The sequence below is a fragment of the Mus caroli genome, unplaced genomic scaffold (assembly GCF_978045245.1).
Source record: "Mus caroli unplaced genomic scaffold, Mus_caroli_1 scaffold_10, whole genome shotgun sequence".
NCBI classification, from domain to species: domain Eukaryota; kingdom Metazoa; phylum Chordata; class Mammalia; order Rodentia; family Muridae; genus Mus; species Mus caroli.
Genome location: NW_028227265.1, coordinates 73,467,355 through 73,489,065, shown reverse-complemented (window position 1 = coordinate 73,489,065; position 21,711 = coordinate 73,467,355). Strand labels below are relative to the sequence as shown.

General features: G+C 37.9%; 1 protein-coding gene across 1 annotated transcript in view; it reads left to right on the top strand.

Moving 5' to 3' along the window:
- The first annotated feature begins 1,661 nt into the window (after positions 1–1,661).
- Positions 1,662–21,711, top strand: part of Hpgd (15-hydroxyprostaglandin dehydrogenase) — a 28,114-nt gene continuing 8,064 nt past the window's right edge. The window contains exons 1-4 of the mRNA XM_021170107.3: positions 1,662–1,955; positions 2,182–2,305; positions 5,634–5,740; positions 14,872–14,968. Of these exons, the coding sequence (XP_021025766.1) occupies positions 1,863–1,955; positions 2,182–2,305; positions 5,634–5,740; positions 14,872–14,968 (421 nt within the window). The 5' untranslated portion in view covers positions 1,662–1,862. The remainder of the gene's footprint in view (positions 1,956–2,181; positions 2,306–5,633; positions 5,741–14,871; positions 14,969–21,711) is intronic.

Here is a 21,711-nt window from a genome sequence, read left to right as displayed (position 1 = left end):
TGAGAGCTGCAAAGCCACTGTTCTTAAGACACCTTCACTCATAGTGCAGTAGCTGTTTTTGTTTTTGTTTTGTTTGTTTTGCTTTGTTTTTCTAGCTTTGGGCAAATCCTTCCTGGTGAAGATGTGTTCTTTTTCTAAAGCCTTCAACCCTGGCTTTCTGTTATTTGCCTTTTCTTATTATTTGTCTCTGCTGTTCTCATTAAACATCAAGCCCTTACATACACCCACTGGTGAGTTTCAGTGACGAATCCCACACCCAAATGTATACAGGTAGGACTGACTGAACTGAGCAGTTTACTTGGGAGAAAAAAACAATAAAAGAGGAGGGGTTGTTCGGGCATATGTGGAAACTTGGAGGGAGCAAGTCATATTTCCTTGTATATGTGCATGAAATTGGCTGGGTGGTGGTGGTGCACGCCTTTAATCCCAGCACTTGGGAGGTAGAGGCAGGCAGATTTCTGAGTTCGAGGCCAGCCTGGTCTACAGAGTGTGTTCCAGGACAGCCAGGGCTACACAGAGAAACCCTGTCTCGAAACCCCCCCCCCACAAAAAAAATTCTCAAGAATACAGAAAAAAATTAAAATACAGTGCCTCTACTTCCTCTTCTCAGTACAATGCTGGATATAAATATGTTCCTATCTTCTTTTCTCAGCATTTTTTTTCAAGATCTAGTTTCAAGGCAACTTTGAAACCAGTTGGCTTAACACCAACTCTGTATTTTCTGCAGCCTCTCCAAACACTTCCCTGAGGAACCAGGCCCATTCACCAAGGCTCCCTTCACTCAGCAGGCAAAGTACACAAAGAACTCATTCTGCTGTTAATCTCGGGCTTCCCGCGTGCTCAGATGTCTTTGTGCTTGAAAATAAATGCCAATGAATTAAACTGACAGAACGCACTTTGAAGCCTGCCGCTGTGTACGCGAGAAAGGGACTTAGTCAGTGGACTCGTGTCCTGGCAAACAGTCACCCTGGCATAAAATCAGGGCTCCAGTTCCTGCAGGTCTGGGGACCTCAATACCAAATCTGGATTACTGAGCCATAGGAGCCAAGGTGGTCCAGCAAGTAAACTTCCAACAAAACCACAATATGCAAGGCTACCACTGATGCTGGCAGTCTAAGTGAAGGCATGACTAAGGACAATTCAAGATGACACACAATGGACACTGATCTGAGACAGAAACTCCAGGAAGATTCTTAAAACTCTGGCGTTGGAACACGATTCAGGTTTTGGGAGTCAGAGCAAAATTAAACTCTCATGCTCACTGTTTGTACAAAACGTCAGTAAATAAAAGCGTTATCCTCACCCCAAGTCCATAACGATATTTGTTTATGAAATGAGAAGTTATGAAAAAGCTTAACACACACACACACACACACACGGGCAGCAACGTCCCTTAAAATATTGTTTTTGATTCCTTCTTTTGCTTGCTTTTAATTTAATATTTATTGAGGCTGTGAGGAGAAATCCAAGTTTCCAAGCCTCTTCTCTTCTCTCCTGTAAGATTAACTTTTGAGTCGTTCAAGAAACTGTTCCAGAAAGTTTGTCTTCCTTCCTTTCAGCTTTTCCTCTCTTAGCTCACTGTCTTCACGCAGCCAGAGGCTTGGGGAAAATTCCTGCTGGGGAATCTGCAACAGCTGAAAGCCTAGAAGGCAAAGATCACCTTGTGAGCCGACCCTACCCTGGTGCTCAGGGGCAGGTGACACAATGTCGGTTTCCTAGGCGCTGGCTTGACAGTTTCATCCCCGCCCACTTGCAAGAGAGCTCCTAGGGCCGCTGCACACGCGCACCCGGAGTGGGCTATAAAAGCTGCTGCGGCGTCCAGAGTCTGAGCTCGCCCACCACCCGCAGAGACGCGACCCGCCATGCACGTGAACGGCAAAGTGGCTCTGGTGACCGGCGCGGCGCAGGGCATAGGCAAAGCCTTTGCCGAGGCTCTGCTGCTCCATGGCGCCAAGGTAAGGACTTCTCCGTGTCCATCCACACGCCGCGGGAGCCCCTGGGGTGCCGAGCCCCAGGCTCGCAAGCCGACCTCCAAAGCCGCTGGCAGAGAACCCGAACTTGGATGAGCACATTCTGAGGTCTAAGAAGGGAGCGTCTTTTTTATCCATTGCTTGTGTGTCTGTAGCTTTGGTGGCGGGTGTTCCCTTCATAGAGACCTGCTCCCTCTTTTCTTGTTCGTAGGTAGCACTGGTGGATTGGAATCTCGAGGCAGGTGTACAATGTAAAGCTGCCCTGGATGAGCAGTTCGAACCTCAGAAGACACTGTTCGTCCAGTGTGATGTGGCTGACCAGAAACAACTGAGAGGTAAGACGTTGGGGAATCAATCCATAGACTCGGGAACACACCTTGTGCAAGCAGCAACCTGACTGCCAGGTAGGAGCAGACAAGGCTGAGAGCCAGCAACGCTCTCTCACAGGAAGCTGTGACCTTCTAATTCCAATGGATAGTTTGAATTTCTGTGCTTCTTTCTGATAACCCAATGGACATAAAAAGTAAGACGGACTGCCTAAGAAATCCTTCTGTTTTAGGCACTTGGCAGCACAGAATGTAATCAAATCTTTTGTGTATTCGAAGACAGTGCTGCTACAGTTAATTACCCAGTGAGGGGGACAGGCTGCGGAACTATGGCAAGCAGTTCTCAGAGAGCTGGAAGACTTCTCCAATAACAATCAAACTCAGTGTGCCTTTTGCTTAGACACTTTAGACTCCAAGTTCCAGGTCATGGTCACAGGCAAAGCAATTGCTTTTAGCCAGATCTTTGTTCGGTTTCCCCTCTAAGATGGCACTTAAAATAATAACTGTGTGGCCTTAAATTTCTTCTTCTTTAGAATTAAAGAAGAAAAGGCTCTATCGCTTTCCCCCAATGTTTTCCTGTTTTTCTGTGGTCTCTTAAAATAGATCCATCTACTTGTGAAACGTCAGGAAGAATATTGTCTTCAGCAATGCACACTGGCTGTAGAGAGGGCTCAAAGTATTTTCCTAAAGATAATTTCCCCAAGAAAATATAGAAAAAAAAAAGATGTTTCAAAAGGCATTGTTCAAAGAAACAAGGTAAATCGGTAGAATACAAACCCAGTCTGCTCTAGAGTGTCTATCCATGGAATACTGAGATCTTAGGTTTCTTACATCTTAGAATATACCCTATGAATAAAAATGGACCGATCCATTAGAAGACAGTGGACCTAAGATAGGGGTAATTGGATTAAAGAGAATGTCATTAAAATCTGAAAATGCTAATCTGTCCGATAGTAGAGGTAGCCTTTATGAGTAGAAGAGATCTTTAAGAGCAGTCATAATAGAACATCCTTTGCTAGAGGATGGTTTTATTGATACTATATCATTTAGTTTCAATGACAGTCATGCCCAGTCCCAACATTCATGCTACTGGACTAGGGACCAGTAAAGATAAATTATATGGCTTCACGAGTGGTATTTAATATGTTATTCTACCAGTATTTAAAATGAGTATCATGTCTATGAATATATTCCTTAAACATTAAGTGATTGTGAAGGAACCTCAAGCACACAGTAAATGGCCCAGAAGACCTGTCAATCATAAGAAGTCCCCACCTTGTTTAGAGACCCTCATACATAAAAGGAAAGGATTCTTGAAACTTCAGAACTTAGGGTTGCCCACAACTTTTAAGACTGTTTAGATACACTGGACTCATAAAGACACAGAGCTGAAAGGGTTCCTGCAGCCCATCTAGATATGTTATGGTGAAAATCAGCAAACCAGAATAGCACAAAATGTTCAGACAAATTATAAAGAGTATCATAGCATGTACATGGCAGAAGGAGCTAAACTTCTAAGTCACTTGAGCTGAAATCTCAAGGAGATGTCAGACAGCAGATGGCATAGGACACTTTGGTAAAAGTCTAACCAGTGGCCTCCAGGAGGGAAGAAAATTAAAGAAAAATCAGATATATGTATTCAGTAGCTTAATTTTCCATAAAATTGGGGCGGCCCAACAGGAATGAGCATGAAACCTAGACATTGGCTGGAACCAATTTAAGACTTAAGGAACTGTTTTAAAGTTGCACTGAAATATAAATGATATATATAATATCACTATATATCACTTTTAGTTTTGGTCTCCAGTTTGGCTTAGTAAGTATAAAATGATGCTTATGCAAAGCTTTGTCAATATGCTTAACAATCACCTTTGATGGTTGTTAATAACTTTTTAAATTTATTTCATTCAAGATAAATTTTGGGTTGATCTGTCTATTTCAAAGAACCCATATGTAAACTTGCAGGCCTAAGAATACACATCTTCCAAAGGAAAGAAAAAAGATAGTTGGCTGCAGTCTGAAGTAATAGAGATAGATCGAAAATGATCATGGAACTTGTCAAATCTTTAGAAGTATATAAGAGGCTGCTTTAAGAAGTCCGAGTTTCCCAAGGTTAGGTGACGCCCTCTTTGAACTAGCTATTGAGGGTTTTCAAAACTTTGATATATCGTTAGACACTGAAATGAGTAAGATTCAGGTCTGGGAATCTATAGTAAGTTTCTCAAATAAACACCACTTTATACAAAGCCATACTGTAAAGTAGCAATGATAATAGGAAAGAAGAATGAAATAGTAAACATGAAAGCAGCATTAACACAATGAAATTGACTGAATAAAGCATCAGCTTTTACTTAGCAGAGATTCCTTTTTTTTTTCTTTTTCTTTTTTTTTTTTTTTGGTTTTTTGAGACAGGGTTTCTCTGTACAGCCCTGGCTGTCCTGGAACTCACTTTGTAGACCAGGCTGGCCTCGAACTCAGAAATCCGCCTGCCTCTGCCTCCCAAGTGCTGGAATTAAAGGCTTGCGCCACCATGCCCAGCTTCAGAGATTCCTGAAATACAGTCATAATGTATTTAAGCTCACTGAGTACTTGAGTTAGTTTAATGCTCTGCATATAAAATATAGATTATTAGGAGCAGATATTTGAAGGACTAGAGGCATAGCTCCTATGGTAGAGCACTTTCCTAGAATGTGAAAGGCTCTGGATTTGACTCTTGCTGCAAACAAACACCAAGTCTATACCAAAGTGTTCCAATTACTTCTTAGGAAGAGAATGATAACAGCTGCCTGAACTGACCTTGAAAGAGCTTCTAGTTGAGATGCTCACTTCTCTAGTGCTCACCCCATCAGTTTATTGATTATAGAGCTTAAATGTGAGCTCAAATCATCTAAGGATCTGCTGAAGTAAGTTTCTGATTTAGTAGCCATGCAATGACTATACTGTGTTTCTAACGTGTAGGTTACTCAAGGCAACAAAACTGGTCTAGAGAACCAGGTTATGAGGTTAGTTTTTACCATGTGGTCTAATAGATTTTAAATATCTAGCCAAACCTGGCAGTACAAGCCTGTACTTTCAGCTACAGAGGTTAAAGCATGAACATTTCAAGTTTAGGGACAATCTATGAAATTTAGTGAGACCCTGACTCAAAATAATAAGTAAAAGATGACTGGAGTATAGGAGAGGTCTTTGACTAGAAGAGGCAACCTAAATTCAACCTCTAGTGCAATAATAAAATAGAATAAAATCATAAAGTAAAACCAATAAAATCATTTCCTCTTACAGCAAATGGTTTCAGTGCATATATGGAAAATGAAAATCTCTCCTTTTCTTTTGTTAGATACTTTTAGAAAAGTTGTAGACCATTTCGGAAGATTGGATATTTTGGTCAATAACGCAGGAGTGAACAATGAGAAAAACTGGGAACAGACTCTACAAATTAATTTGGTAAGGTATATCCAGCTCATTTATTGTCTAAACGTATTTAGCACTACTTCTTTATACATAAGAGGTTACTAATGTATTCATAGAGCAATAATAACCTTTCAGTAGAGAAAAGGAGAAGTTACTAAAAGCTAGAAAGTAGATGTTTTACTAATATGAAGATATTTGATATTTGTAATTATGAAAATCTCTCTTAAGGGATTAGAGATAAGGAGAAGCAGAGTTCAGTGCATTTTCAACCCAAATGGCCCGCCACTGGTTTTCAGATAACCTACAAACTAAAAATTATTTTTACACTTTAAGTGGTTAAAGAATTAATAACAAGAAATACACAAATAAAGCAAACTGCAATTTGAGTATCTATAAAGTTTTATTAGAATGCAGCCCTGCAGTCATTGTTATGCATTTCTGTGCCTGGCTTTTTGTAATAATGGCAGAACTCAATGTTGTAACAAAAACCTTATGGCTTGCAATGCTAAAAATATTCACTGTCTGACATTGCTAAACTCTGATTCAACTTACTTATTTAACAAAACAAGTCTTAAATTTTGGAAAATGGATCAGAAAACAAGGTTAAAGAGACAATGAAACTTTGTAGTTAGTAAGACTGAAATCCATTCCTCTGTCCCTATCTCTCTCCCTCTCCCCCTCCCCACTCTCTCACAACCCCTCTCCCTACCTCTTTCTCTCCTTCCTTCCCTCCCCCTCCATCCCTTCCTAGCCTCCCTGACTTCTTTTCCCTGTGTCTGTGTCTGTGTCCGTGTATCTGTGTTAGTGTCTGTGCCTGTCTGTGATTTCCACAATATTTGAAGATAAGTTAGTTCTGAAGTACAGTATAAGTAAATTTTAAGGTGGAGTTTCCAATGCATGCAATGTAGCACAAATGGGTTGATTATATTTTGTGAACACACTCAACATAAAGCTATTAATGTTTCATAAAACCCAAATCCTTCTTCAGCATTGCAAGAAAGCAAGATCGAAAAACAAAACATAAGAAGTGTGTAGCTAAAACAAGTGTGTAGCTAAAACAAAATGTCAGATGGATTTTATACAGGGACACCATGCCCTGCGTGGCTCAGGTTATTTTTACAAATTTGCAAAGCAGCAGTGTCAAGTACATGTGAAGGAATAGAGAGTTCTGCTTCACAAGTGTCTTCTGGGGACAATAAGCTTAAAAACAGGAAGTAGATGGAATTGGAGAGGTGACTCAGCAGTTAAAAGCATGTTTTGCTCGCACAGAGGACACAAGTTCAGTTCCCAGAACACAGTGGCAGCTTACAACTGCTTGGGACTTTAGTTCCAAACAACACAAAACCTTCCTTCTCTTCAGGGGTCTGGGGGTACCATGTGTGCTATAAACTTACCGCTCTGTTGAGGTTTGTGTCAATTATACTTTGGCTTTATGTTCTGGCTTGATCTTATATAAATTCTTTTGTCAATCCTTCTGTCTAAACAAAGAATTTGCATATCATATGACCATTGACAGTTTGCTCACCTCCCCTTGAGTTCTGTCAATTTGGGCAAAAGTTTTGTATCAATGATATTGAAATCCTAAGTTTCTTGCCATGCTCATTTTTGGCACTGGATTTTACAAGTTAAATCCCAATTTGCTTCCTAGAAGTTACATGATTAAGCTTATATTTCCGGATTTAAAATTAGTACTGTGCCACTTTCTTTGGATTCTTATTTACCTAAGTCTCCTTTTCCATCCTTCCTTTTGAGAATGTAAACAACCTTTCAAGGTAAATGTCTTCTCCTGATTTTATATGGTGAGCAATTACTTTGTTAAACTATACCTAGGAACTATTTTTTTAAGTGTTTGTAAATTTAAGCCACTTATATTTATTTATATATTTACCATTTATACTTTAATGTTCTTGTGTTTCTAGTACTTTTCTATACCTTTTGTAAATTAATTGTATAGCTGTAAATTTTTATTCTATTAAGAACTTATTTAAAATCATATTTCATTTACTACTTGATAAAAAAGAAGTTTTGAATATACAAAGACTTGAAAGTTGGAAACTTTTAAGAGTATGTGCCTATAAACTTGTGCAAGTTTCCAATCATACTTAAACACAAGGACTTTATTTTTGTCTACATATCCTGATGAGAAAACACAAACTATTTGCCGGTGGTTTTCTTTCAACATCACTAATGTCTTTAATAATTTTATCAGAAATTTATGGATATTATCACTTGAAAATGGGCCTCCTATCTTCAGTGCATTTCTAATGAACTTGTGTCTTTTATCTGTAAAAAACGGAAGCCAGAAACAAGATACAGTGACAAGACTTAATATACAGAACATGAAACAGCAAAGGTATTGTCACAGAAGTGCCAAGTTTTGGATAATTTACCAACCAAGGGCATATTTGCATTAAAGGGAGCTGTTTTAAAAAAAAATGTTTTGAGCTGTAAATGAGACATTCAGGAAGACTTGAGGAATTTTATTAACCCCCTTTCTATACATACAACTAACTCTTCTATATTTTCCCACATTGAAATTCAGCCATCCTAGTGGTTCGTGAGACCTACTGCATAATCTATCTTCTTAGCTTCAGGTATTACTTTTGTTAACTCATACATAACTTTAAAATATGGTACTTCTCTTGTACCTGCACCCACAAGACAGACACACTCACTGGACCAGCCCCTGTTTCTCCAATTTGATTATCATTGCTAGTGTAGTGCAAATATTTTTTTATGATTCACATTCTCCTTTAAAACAGAAAAAGCTCTGTACTAGACACATTTTCTTTGCCTTAATCTTAGGCAGTTTCTGCCTTATAAATGCTTCCTCCATTAGCTCCCATATCAGAGAAGAACCTGTGAGATAAAGAACTTCATCACCAAGCTGGGCGTGGTGGCTCAAGCCTTTAATCCCAGCACTCAGGAGGCAGAGGCAGGTGAATTTCTGAGTTCCAGGCCAGCCTGGTCTACAAAGTGAGTTCCAGGACAGCCAGGGCTATACAGAGAAATCCTGTCTCGAAAAACCAAGAAAAAAAAAAAAAAAGAACTTCATCACCTAGGTTTCCCTTCCTCTTTCTTATATCATCATTTCCTTCTTCCTCTTTACCCCCTCCCCTGAGGAAGTGGAAACTAGTGTTTCTGGAAAAAAAAAATCATCAACAACTTTCTATTTTGTTTTTTACTTGAATACACTAAAGGGTTCAATATTTTAGTTATGCATCTAAATTAGATTGCATTTCTCATCTGAGGGACATAAATGGTTAATGTTTACTAGATGCAATGACATGCCTCTGATAAGGAAATGAATTGAGAGAGTAGGTAGAAATTTTGCTACTTAATAAAACTTTAGATATACGTTTACTCTGGATCCACTGATGAGAACTTAAGAGATAGACAATCTCCATGCTGTTTGAGTTAAGCCTAGATGGAGATCCATATGGCAGACACCAGACAAATGATGGGAAGGGCAACATTGGAGAAAGAGTGAAAGATCTCAAAGTATCAAAGCAGACTAGACTCTAGCCAATACCCAAAAATAAAAAAGTGGATGAGAGTAAAGGGAAAGTTTCTTCTTTCTGAGTCAGGACTCAGAGCCATGAGTAGACCCGGTAGAACTTCCTGGTAGCTTCCAGGGGCTGCACTTGGGGTGGGAATTTGGGGAGGCAAAAGCAGGGTCTCCTTAAAGGGCTAATTAGTCATCATCTCTTTAGTTTGTTTAAAGAAGCATTGTTCTGAATGGGTTTCCTTTTGTTGACTCCAGACAATTGAAACAAGTAACTATTTACCACCATTGATTCTCTAAAACAATGAGAGTTGTTGAAGTATATTGGGAAGAGTTTGCTAAATTATAAATATCTCTAGCAAAGTGGAAGATATAATGCTTAGCACTAAGACAAGGAAAGACTAAAAAAAAAAAAAAAGCTTAGACATGAAAACTTAAACAATGAAGTGGATTTCAGAAAAATAATCATCTCTATAAAAGACTTTAAAGTTGAAGCTTAAGCTTTTATACATTTCTTACCTTTCTTCATCTTGCAGATTTTGAAAACACAGAAGCTGTATGTGAGCAAAAGCTTTAAATATCAGAATAAAAGCATACACTGATAAATGTAAACTAGAACCCTGTTCAGACTTGCTGAAAAATTGGGAAGACACTAACAGTATCTAACTGTTTTCAGTAATAGCAAACATTTCCATATTTCTTTCCTTCTTATATAATCCAATAGGGTTTTCTTTCTTCCTTTAAAGGGAAACTGTGATAATTTAATCTTGAACTTCACTGGAAAATGCCTTAAATGAATCAAATTTTTAATTTTGTTGTTGTTGCAAAAAATACTGTTAGGAAGGGAGCATGTCCTTGAGCAGTTGCTAAGAAAGGATGCTTTAAAGTGAAAAGAAGGCACACAGTAACCTGGACTCTTAAGTTTCGGACTCTTGACCTTTTCCTATCCATTGCTGCATAAAAAAGTAAGAATAAAGCTGTCAAAAGTCAATTTTCATTCTTTAAAAGCATGAACGAAAGAGGAGGGAAGAGGAAAAATTATTATCAGTTTTCCCTCGAGTTATTTCTGATAGTAATAAATTCTTAAAAGTCAGAATAAAAGTGGGAAGCGTTTCCACTGTAGGATGTGATCAGGAAAACATTAGGCTATGGGGATGACTCCATTTCAGCTTGGAAGGACATAGTATTAGCTCTAGAGACCAAGTCCACATGGCAGAAAAGCTTCACTCAAACTACAACTAGAAAACAGTTACTCGAATTCCTCAGACTGAAGGCCACAGGATTATCTGATACTGCAGATCAGCGCTGTCATTATAATCCAGTCTCCTTTCACCTCATCAACCTGCCATGGTTCATACTGGTTTCACAGTTATGATGTTAGTAACATGGCAGTGCTTTATAGTGTGTGAATGTCAATGTCAAGGGGATAGTGTAGCCATTTCTTTATGTCTTTCTTAAGAACAACACAACAACAGAATCTCACCAGATCCTATTCTTTACCTCCACCTGCAACTTTCCAGCCTTGAGTCTCACTTAGTCAGAACTGGGCTATGTCCTTGTTCTCAAAGAGAACACTAAGGGAGAATAGAATATCCCAGACTGAATTACATTAGCCAGAGTCTACACTAGGTCTACAGAAGTCAAATTCTTTTGTGTTACATGGAAAAGATGCACACAGATGTAAAATAGATAGTTTATGTCTGCAATCCCAGAACACAGGAAGAAAAGGCAGGAAAACTGCCTTGACTTCAAGGTTAGCTTGGGTTACGTAGTGAATTCTAGGCCAACCTGGGTCATAGTGTGAAAAGCCCAGAAGACCCTGGATAGGCAGCCCAATCCTGAGAATGATGAGAGGGATCATGATACTTGATTTCAAGTTACACTACGGAGTTATGGTAACAAAAACAGAATGAAACTCACACAGAACAGGTATGTAAATCAGCAGAATAGAAGTCACATTTATACCCTCCTAGCTGAAACTACCTGAATTCTTACAGGGATGCTAAAGACATGTACTAGAGAAAAAAGCCTCTTGATTAAGTGATGTTCAGAAAACTGGGTCTAGACATGTAGAGGAGTAAGATTAGATTTCTGCCTTTCACCCTGTACAAAAACCAATGCAAAATGTATCCAACACCTTATTAAGACCAAAAACTCTGAATCTGTTCAAAGAAAACCCTGAATAAATACTTTAAGATACACACATACACAAGAACTCTCTGAAAAGGACTCCAGTCTTTAGGAACTAACAGCAATGATTGACAGATAGGATTTTTGAAAAGTCAAAAGTTTCACAGCAAAATAACAACCAAGTGAAAAGGTAGCCTATAGAATTAGAAAAATACTTTCCTAACTATTCATCCAACACAGTGGTTCTCAACATGTGAGTCACAACTCCTGTGTGGGTCAAAGGGTCCTCTCACAATCATCACATCCTGCACATCAGGAATATGGCGATTAAGAATCATCACCGTAGTCAAATTACAGTAGTTATGAAGTAGCAACAAAAGTACTTTTATGGTTGAGGGTCATTACGGCATTAGGAACTGCATTAAAGTATCACAGCATTAGGAAGTTTGAGGACCACTGCTCTAGTGGAAGGTTAGTAACCAGAATATATGAAGACCTCAAAGAGAAAACCACAGTCAGAAAGTAAAACACAAGACATCGTCGATAAATAGGTTAGTGAAGTGAACAAATAATACTTGAAAGATGAACTCCAAATAGGACCCACAGATAGAAAACAAGCATTCAGCACTCTCACCAGCAAAATGCAAATACAGACTCCACCAAGACTCCAGAATGACTGTCAGAAAGAAAGTAAATAAAATAATGTTTACAAGGACGTAGAGAACAGGGAGCCCTTGTACTCTGCTGATAAGAATGTATACGCACACAAAGGACAATTTAGTTTTCACTAAGGCACTCTCCCTGAAGAAACTGATTACCTGTAAGGGCGGGCTGCATGCACAGACGTAGATATGACCACAGAAAGCAAACTCAGTGGCGTCTTTAGAGGTTCCTTGTCTCATAGTGCCATGTCAGAGCTTTTATTTCATTTTGTTTTTTACATTATGCCTTAATTTTATTTTATAGTATATAATATATACAAATACAATATACTATATACTCTGTGTGTGTGTGTGTTTGTGTATGTGTGTGTTTATACACACATTTGTCTCTCTCTTTACCCTATAGGTTCTTTCAGTATATATTATAGATTCCAGTTTAGTGGTTTTTATGGCATTCCTGAGTATATAAATAAGTGGATATCTGAGTCTGTATCTGGTTCTTGTGCCTTCTCTTGGGCTCTTTTCTTCTGTTTCTTTCATCCTATTTCAATATGTTAGTTGTTTCATTACTATATTATATTAATTATATTATATTCCCTTAGAATCCTGTCTTCTAACAAGAGACAGGAAGGGGGTAGATCTGGATAGAAGAGGAGGTGTTGAGGAAGAGAAATAGTGGAAGGAGAAAATTGTAGTCAGGATTTATTATGTGAGAAAAAAATCTATTCCAATAAAAGGGAAACAATGTATTTGCAATAACAGCGAAAAAGAAGCCATCCTTTTTAAAAATCACTATTGCTAATATTGAATTACTATATTGTACAGATCAAATGCCTTAAAATTTATAACAAGTTTTGGAATCACATGTCCTGGTTAGCTTTAACAGTCAATTTAACACAGCCTAGAGTCCTCTGAAACAAAAGACTCAACTGAGGAACTGCCTTGATCAGAGCAGATATGTGGATATATCTGAGGGTTTTTTTTTTTTTTTCAGTTAACTAGTAGACAGGTCCAGCCCACTATAGGCAGTGCTATGCCTAGGCAAGTGGTCCTGTACTACATAAGAAAACTGGATGAATATAAGTGAAAGTCATGAGTTTGAAGGAGAGTTGGGAGGGTATCTAGGTTACTTAGGTGTATATAATAAGAAAAGGGAAGGGAGAAATTTTGTAATTAACTTATACTCTCAAAAATAAATGAAATAATGCTACAGATACATTGTCTATTTTGTTTTCAATTATGTAAAGTATACATATATTTAGTATCCACATATTTTTAAAGTCAAAAAATTAATAAATTGCTAACCTAAAAGATACATATTTGAACGTGTGTGTTTGTGTATGATTTTAAGAATATGTGAAACTAGCCGGGTGGTGGTAGTGTACGCCTTTAATCCCAGCACTTGGGAGGCAGAGGCAGGCAGATTTCTGAGTTCGAGGCCAGCCTGGTCTACAGAGTGAGTTCCAGGACAGCCAGGGCTACACAGAAAAACCCTGTCTCAAAAAACAAAAAAACAAAACAAAACAAAAGAATATGTGACACTTTCTCTCTTACTGTTCTCCTACATATAGTAAATGATCATTGAATAGCCTTAATTCATACATTTACTTGAAAATATAAGGGCCAGTGTAATCAGCCATACTTACTGTACCTGCATACACTCTGCATACTGGTTTGAATAAAAACAATACTGTTTTCAATTTAAATAGATGAAATAAAAGTTCATTTGTTTAACAAGAAAACAAGGATGGGAATCATTATGTAGATTTCTCAAAACAAACAAAACAAAACAAAATACCCTAAAAGTAGAGCTACCAGATGTCCTACTCTTATGACTTCTGGTTGTATACCCGACTACTCTTAAGTCAACATACCACAGGAATATCTGCCAATACCCATTTATTACAGCATTCCTCAAAATGGCCACTTAACCTACCTAGGTACCCAGCAACAGTTGGATGAACAAAGATAATGTAATCCATAAATACAGAATGAAGAAGGAATTTATGTCCTTGGAGGAATATACACCAAGCTCAGAAAGAACACCACATTTTTCTCTTATTTAGGAAATCCCAGATTATTTATAGAAACACAAAATATATACAGGGAAGTTTTATATGTACAAGCACATGTACACATATGTGTATGACATCAAAACATTAGGGAACTTGGGAAAAAAAGATTAGCTGAAGGGGAGAGAAGAGAAAGGGGAAAGAATGAGGGTGAAGATATTCAAACTATATTATACATTTGTGAGAAATTGTCATTATTAATTTACATTGAAAATAACAAAATTTAATATTAGATTCAGTGAGCAACACAGAAAACTATATATGATATTATATGTATTATAATACTATATTATATATATAAATGTAATTTGTCATTTTCTCTGTACACTGATATATGTGTGTAATCAATTTTGTCCATTCTTCTGTAATGCAAGAACCATAAGAATCATACAGTATAAGTTAATATAGACTGCTTGAGTACAAGAAGCACATGCAGAGAATCAACTTTTTGTTTTTAATATGTAGAAAAGAAGACAGAATGAATAGAGTTGTTATAGACTGGTGGGATTTGAGTCAAAGAAGAAAAGACTGCAAGCAAGAGTAAATCTTTATCATAAGAATCACATTTTGGGCAACTAAGTTACATGAAAGTATGCAGAAATATTATAGGAGCACTAATGTCAGGCAGGCAAAAAGCAAATGATGCTCAATTAAAAGTTTTAAAGCATGAGGAAGCACTCATTGATTATTGAAGATCTCCCTATATGCCTGGCTGAGCAACGTCTTTGGTATGTGGGCATCTGATAAAGATATGATAAAGATGTATCACTTTTCCCATTTCTGCCCCTGGATTAGGTTTCTGTTATCAGTGGGACCTATCTTGGTTTGGATTACATGAGTAAGCAAAACGGAGGTGATGGCGGCATCATCATCAACATGTCTTCATTAGCAGGTAAGGACAATTCCTATTTGCACAGGAACTTCTCATATTGATAATTTGAACCACAAGAGTATATCTGTGAGGTATATTATGAATCATCAAGACAAGATTGAATTGAATCTAAATTTCTGTTTATTTTCTTAATGATTCTTTAGATTTTTCCATACATAATACAAACATTTTGAACAATGCATCTGATACTTTTCAAAGTTCTCTCACCTGGGTATTGCTTTAGTATGTTTGTGTTTATGTTTGTTTGCCTATGAGTGTGTGTTTGCATATGTCTTTATGTGTACAGGTGTGTATGTGTGTGGGGGAGTGTGTGTTTGTGTGTGTATGTATATATATGTGAGTCTGTGTGTGATTGTGTGTATATGTATATATGTGTATGTCTTTCTGTGTGTTTGTATGTGTATGTCTGTTTGCCTATGTGTGTTTTTGTATATGTCTTTATGGGCTTGTATGTGTATATGTGTGTTTTTGTATATGTGTGTGTATGTGTGTATATGAATCTGTGTGTGACTGTTTATGTGCATATATGTGTGTCTCTGTGTGTATGTTTTTTGTGAATGTGTTTCTGTATATATACGTGTGTGTGTGTGTATGTGTGTGTGTGTGTGTTTGTGTGTGTATCTCTCTGTGTGTCTGTATTTGTGTGCATGTTTCCACTTCCTACTTTTCAAAGGTTATTTTAACATTTCCAAATGGTAATACATGTGAGATAACTTTTGACAGGGTAAAAAGTGGCAATGTGTTATGAAGTGGCCTCTACTCCCTTGTGAATTTAGTAGGGATGTGTAATTTAAAAACATGACATTTGTGCTAGATGGTATATGCCAAAGTGTTAAAACAAATATATCCAAACACACCCTAGTTTCAAAATATGAAAAGTTTAGTCAACCCCTGTATATTATCAAGGGCATGTTCCTTATCCCTGGGTGCCTATTGTTTGGGAGAGGAGTGATTTAATACACTCACATTTTCATATAACAGTTCATCATGAAAAGCAGTAAGGGTAGAGGCTCACAAAGATTAGGAACCTAGAAGAAGGAGCTGATGCAGAGATCATGGAGAAGCGCTGATTACTGGCTTGATCATCACTGTTTGCTCAGACTGCTTTCTTATAGAATTCCTGGGCACTTATTCTATATGAGCAATTGGAAGGCCTAGATGACAATAGAGCTTCTAAACAATGAGTAGACTCCTTTTTGCCTAGTAGAAAGAAGAAAGGCACATGGAGAACACATTGCAGCTCTTCTAGCCCCCACCCTGACACCACCCAAGCCTTGGCAGGCCTCACTGTGCTCACATTACAGTGTAGAATTTGATGCCATGGTTCATCTAGCTACTTGAAAATCTGGAAAATATACTCTAGTCATGCGTATAAGAAAAATGGTTACAGCTGGCAACTGCCTTTTGCCACACCAAAGACTGGAGAACTGACACTACCCAAGCAATCCAAACATGTTTTTCATTCAAAGCAAAATAGTTTAATATCAGCTAAACATTGTGTTCTGCAATAACATCCAGGAATATGTGGAGCAATTTAGTCAAGAAATTATACTGTAAAAACTCCATTTAGGGATGGATATGTTGTTTGACACCGGTAACACCAGCATTTGGAGAAGCAACGTTAGGAGGGCTGAGAGGTAGAGGTCAGTTTAGCCAGCAACAGAGACCCTCTCAAACAGACAGACAAGCAACAAGAATTCGATGGAAAATCCATTAATGCTTCTAGCAGGAAGGGTGCAAGTGAACTCATAAGATTTAAGAAGTCTGATTACTATTGAGAGCCTATCTAAACTACAAAAATAGGAAGACCTTAAACTACCTGATTGGTCTCAGTGTAGTAACTTCAAGATAAGAAGTATTAACACACACACATACACACACACACACACACACACACACACACAGAGAGAGAGAGAGAGAGAGAGAGAGAGAGAGAGAAAGAGAAAGAGAGAGAGAGAGAGATTCTTTCTACCACTTGTGGTATCAGTGAGGCAGGAGTGACCAGTAGTAGTATTTGGAGCTATCTATGACTCAATCAATCCCTGATTATCAGAATTTTCCTAATTCTTCCAAGAGTCATTTTCAGCCACTTGAGCCACTATAAAACTACCACTTGTATATGTATAAATATTCTTCTTTAGGAACTCTGAAATGAGACTGACATCTTATTTTCTGGGTTTTTTAAAATCAGAATGGCATGCCTAACATGATTACAAAGCTAATTCTAACATTAAGGATAATTGGGTTACTTTGTCTCCTATGGTATCTACTTATAAATGGCACTGGCTCACTTCTACAGATACACTAAAAAGAGAGAGCACATGAACCATACTTAAAAGTAGTGCATGCTTTAGAAAGGTACAAATCTTTAGGGCTAAACCCTAAAGACAAATTGGCAAAGCTGATTTTACAGTATTTATTGAGATGAAATTTTAAGAAAAGTATTAAATGGTTAGTGAATTATAAAAGGATATTTCCTATTTTCTTGAAATTACAAATATATAAAGCCTGAGGATGTGATCAACTGATAAGTCTGATAATTGATAATCGATAAGTATATCCTCATATAGGTACAGGTTTATAACCTGCAGCACTCAGAGGTTAAGACGGAAAGATCACAAGCTCAAATTCTGTCTAGACAATAAGATTATGAATAGCCTCTGTAAATAAGCCAGACCATGTCCCAAATGTTACTTTTAAATAAAAGAGGTGAGTTGGACAGGTGACTCAGCAGCTAAAGCCCTTGCTGCCCTTGCATAAGAGGAGAGTTCCATCAGACAGCTCAGTCAAAGGCAGCTCCACTTCCAGATGTTTTAGACTCTGCAGGCATCTGACAGCACACATGTGCTCTGGATTGCTGCTCCCTTTCCCTCTCCCCTCCCCCCCCCTCTCTCTGTCTCTCTCTGTCTCTCTCTGTCTGTCTGTCTGTCTCTCTCTGTCTCTGTGTCTCTGTCTCTCTGTCTGTCTGTCTGTCTCTCTGTCTCTGTCTATCTCTCTCTGTTTGTCTGTCTCTGTCTCTCTGTCTCTCTGTCTCTCTGTCTCTCTGTCTCTCTGTCTCTGTCTCTCTCTCTCTCTCTCTCTCTCTCTCACACACACACACACACACACACACAAATCTTTATAAAAATAAAGGAGCCAGGGGAGCTTGGGGCATATAGGTCAACAGTAACATGTTTCCTATGCATTGTTATAAATTCAGGTAAATTCAGTTTGAATTTTTAATTAACCTTCTGGCAGGATTACCATAATGATTATCACATCTCTCAAAATTCCTTCTCTCTTTGATTTTCATCCTAACATGTAACACTGTTTTAAAAGGGCTAAGAAGAGAGCTAGGTTTCTTTCTGTCCACTCTGCTTGGTTTCCATGGAACACACATTGCAGCCTCCACACTGACCAGGCTTGGTATCATTCTCCTGTTCTCATTAGCCAGTCTTCTGCTCTCCCTATCACTCTTGCCATCCAGAGCTTTCACTGACACAACTTCATCATATCTCTATCAGAAATGACAGATTAAGTATGAAACCTGGTTAGGGAAACAAGACTGTTTGAAGAGTGTAATGAGTAATATTAAATAAATGCACATATCTAAAAATATCGAAGTCAGCAGATCAAAGAAGTCATGAGAGAGATTAGAAAATGTTTAGAAAAGAATAATAATGGAATTCTTCATGTGGAAACCTGTGAGAGGAAGCTAAAATGGGAAGTGCCAGGCTTAGCAGTTACATAGGGGGATATTAAAATTAATTGTTTAAAGTCGAATTAAGATATTTTTGAAGGTAAATATTATATCAGAGAAATGTAAGTATTAGTAAAAGGAATCAACTAAGAGTCTATAATTTAAGAAGTTATCTCAATGATGTGATATTAATAAATTATACTACGTATTCAAAACTGCTTACTGAGTGCCTTTACCAGACTAACTGGGGGAGGAGCCTATTTCCTCACACTGACCTCAGGCTTGGTCACATGACTCTTCTTGCCCAATGGATGTAAACAGAAGTAATAAAAGAACTTTCTCAGAGGGGGGAAAAAAAGAAAGACTTAAAGCAACTTTGTATTTTTGTCAGATAACGTCCATCTTTCACACAGTGGGTTAGCTTGGTTGAAATTTCAGAATATAATCCCAACCTTTGAGAGGAGCAGATAGGAAGATGGCCAATTTTTGAAGACAGTCTGAGTTCATCTGAGATTCTGTTCTCAAAGAAAAGTTTAAGCATATAGCTCGGTAGAGGAGCACTCACCAGGCATGATTAAATGTATGTGTGTGTGTGTGTGTGTGTGTGTGTGTGTGTGTGTGCACAGACATACAAACACACAAACATGCATGCACGCACATGTGTGCTTACACACAAGTACATACAAACAGAATTTTAGAATGATAAGGAAGAACCCCTTTTCTTTACAATTTTCTCAGAAATGATCAAAAACTGTATGACTTTAAGTCTCAGTACATAGATTGATATTATCAAACCAAAAATAAAAAAATTCTTAGAGGAATTATTAAATAGCAAATACTTGTAAATGCTATTTTTGATATTGTAATTACACAACTTTCCTCCCTTCCCCTCCTCCCTCTCACATACCCCTTCTTGCTGTCTTTTAGTTTCACGTATTCTCTTTCCATTAATTGTTGTTACATGCACATAATTCCTAAATGTAATCTGCTCATCCTGTATCATGTTGCCTGTGTCTATGTGTTCAGGACTGACCACTTTGTATTGGATAAGCAATTGAAAGGCTCTTCCCCAGAGAAGATGATTTCTCCCACTCAAAGTGCTTCTAACATTTGCTTCCTGTTTGTTTTGCAAGCTTCCTTTACAGAATTCTTGTTTTTATTTTTTCTGGTCACACTAGTGCCTGCAGAGGTGCAGTCCATCTTCAGGTCATCATGATTCCGTAGCGACTTGCAGAGTCCTTCACTATTATGGTAAAGCCTCAAGTTGTCATACTGGCTTGGGCAGAGAACCTAATGAGTAATGCCCACTGATGCAGTTTCAAATGCAGTTAATGGGTCTAACAAGCAGAGCAAGGCGAGCCTGACTGGAGGAATGAATGTGCTCCCTCTGCATCTACAGAAGAGACTCTGGTCCTTGTTGACCGCATAGACTCTTCTATAGGAGTTTTTGTTTAAACAAGACTTACAAACACTCATTTTGTCATACTCATTCTTCAGCACGTGTGTGTGTGTGTGTGTGTGTGTGTGTGTGTATGTGTGTGCGCGCGCACACACACACACACACACTCACACACACACACACAAGAAATGTTGGAGAGAACAACAGAGAATTGTGCTGGGATAAGACACCCCAACAAGTCAAATGGGTTTCTTGGAATAGGGAGATAGCTCAGAGAGTAAGACCATTCAAGTCTTCAACATTCATGCAAAGAAGCTAGGCATGGCTGCCCATGCCTGTAATCCCAGTACTAAAGGGTGGAGATTGGAGGATTGTAATATCTTGCTAGCCAGCCAGCCTGCCCCACCTCTGACCCTGACCCAGAACAACAAGCTTCTGATTCAGTCATTTAGATAATTCATGGGATTATCTTTAGAATTCAGTGAAGCCAATAATCTCAAAGGAAACATGTCACATGAAAAACATTGTAAGACACAGTGATAATAAAAGAAAATTCATCTTGTAATATTTTAGTGAATGTCATGAAATGTATGGACTGTTCCTGTTACCTGGAACTTAATTGTTCAGATGAACACTGCCAAACTGATTATATGAGCCTCACTTCCTGATCGGCACTGTCGAAGCTCCTCCTGCTAGCCCAGAAAGACTAATATCGACTTTGTTGTATTTGATCATAAAATAATTAAGAAGTTACATATGAGGAAGGACTGGTAAGGAAACTTAAATGTGTTTACGAAGTGAGCAGATTAACTGCTTCGTAGTATGAGAAATAAATGTCTTCTAGAGCTATGTCTCTCATTTTAATGTGTATAAACATTACTGTGAACTTTACTTAGGAATAGGACTTTGGGTGATCCTGAAACTCTATTCCCAGTTAACAAGACATAGGTATAGTTAACCACTTCACAACACCAGCCTTCAGTGTGAGTAGAGATACTCATTGTCTACTTAAAGTTCATCTCTGTTTCTTATAACAACATCACAGTAGGGAGTGGACTTTTAGGAAACTGAAACATCAAATTTCTGAAAATCAATCACTGGAACATATTTTTGGATTTATCATCCCGGAAAGATTTTTATTATAAAATATGTAATAGTTATAAAAGATTCTGTCACATTTTCTGGCATACCACACCTTCAAATATAACCTCACATAAACCTAACGATAAAGAGCAAAGCCACTTGAGAACTGAGGATGGAGCTACTTCAGTGGGAGGACAGTTACCCAGCATGCATCAGTTTCTATGTTCTATCCCAGAATTGAACAAAACAAACAAAGCCAACAAAACTGCCTTTAAAGAAAACTGTCCAGTGGAAAGTTATAATGAGGAAGTCCTTAGTTGCTTTGGTCACTTTGGGGCATAAACATTGATAAATAGACCACCACCACTTCTCCATTCCCCCTTATATGAGGAAGTGGAGATGAGAATAGACTGATTGGGCTTTCTTGGGGGTTGTATAGGAAATGTTGAAGATTCAGATCCTGCTTTTCAAACCCCCAAATTAGCTTCCTTGAATTCATAGTTAATATTCCTAAATTAAATTATTTTTAATATTTTTACATAGTACACCTTATATGATTCCTTTCTGTTGAATAACAAATAT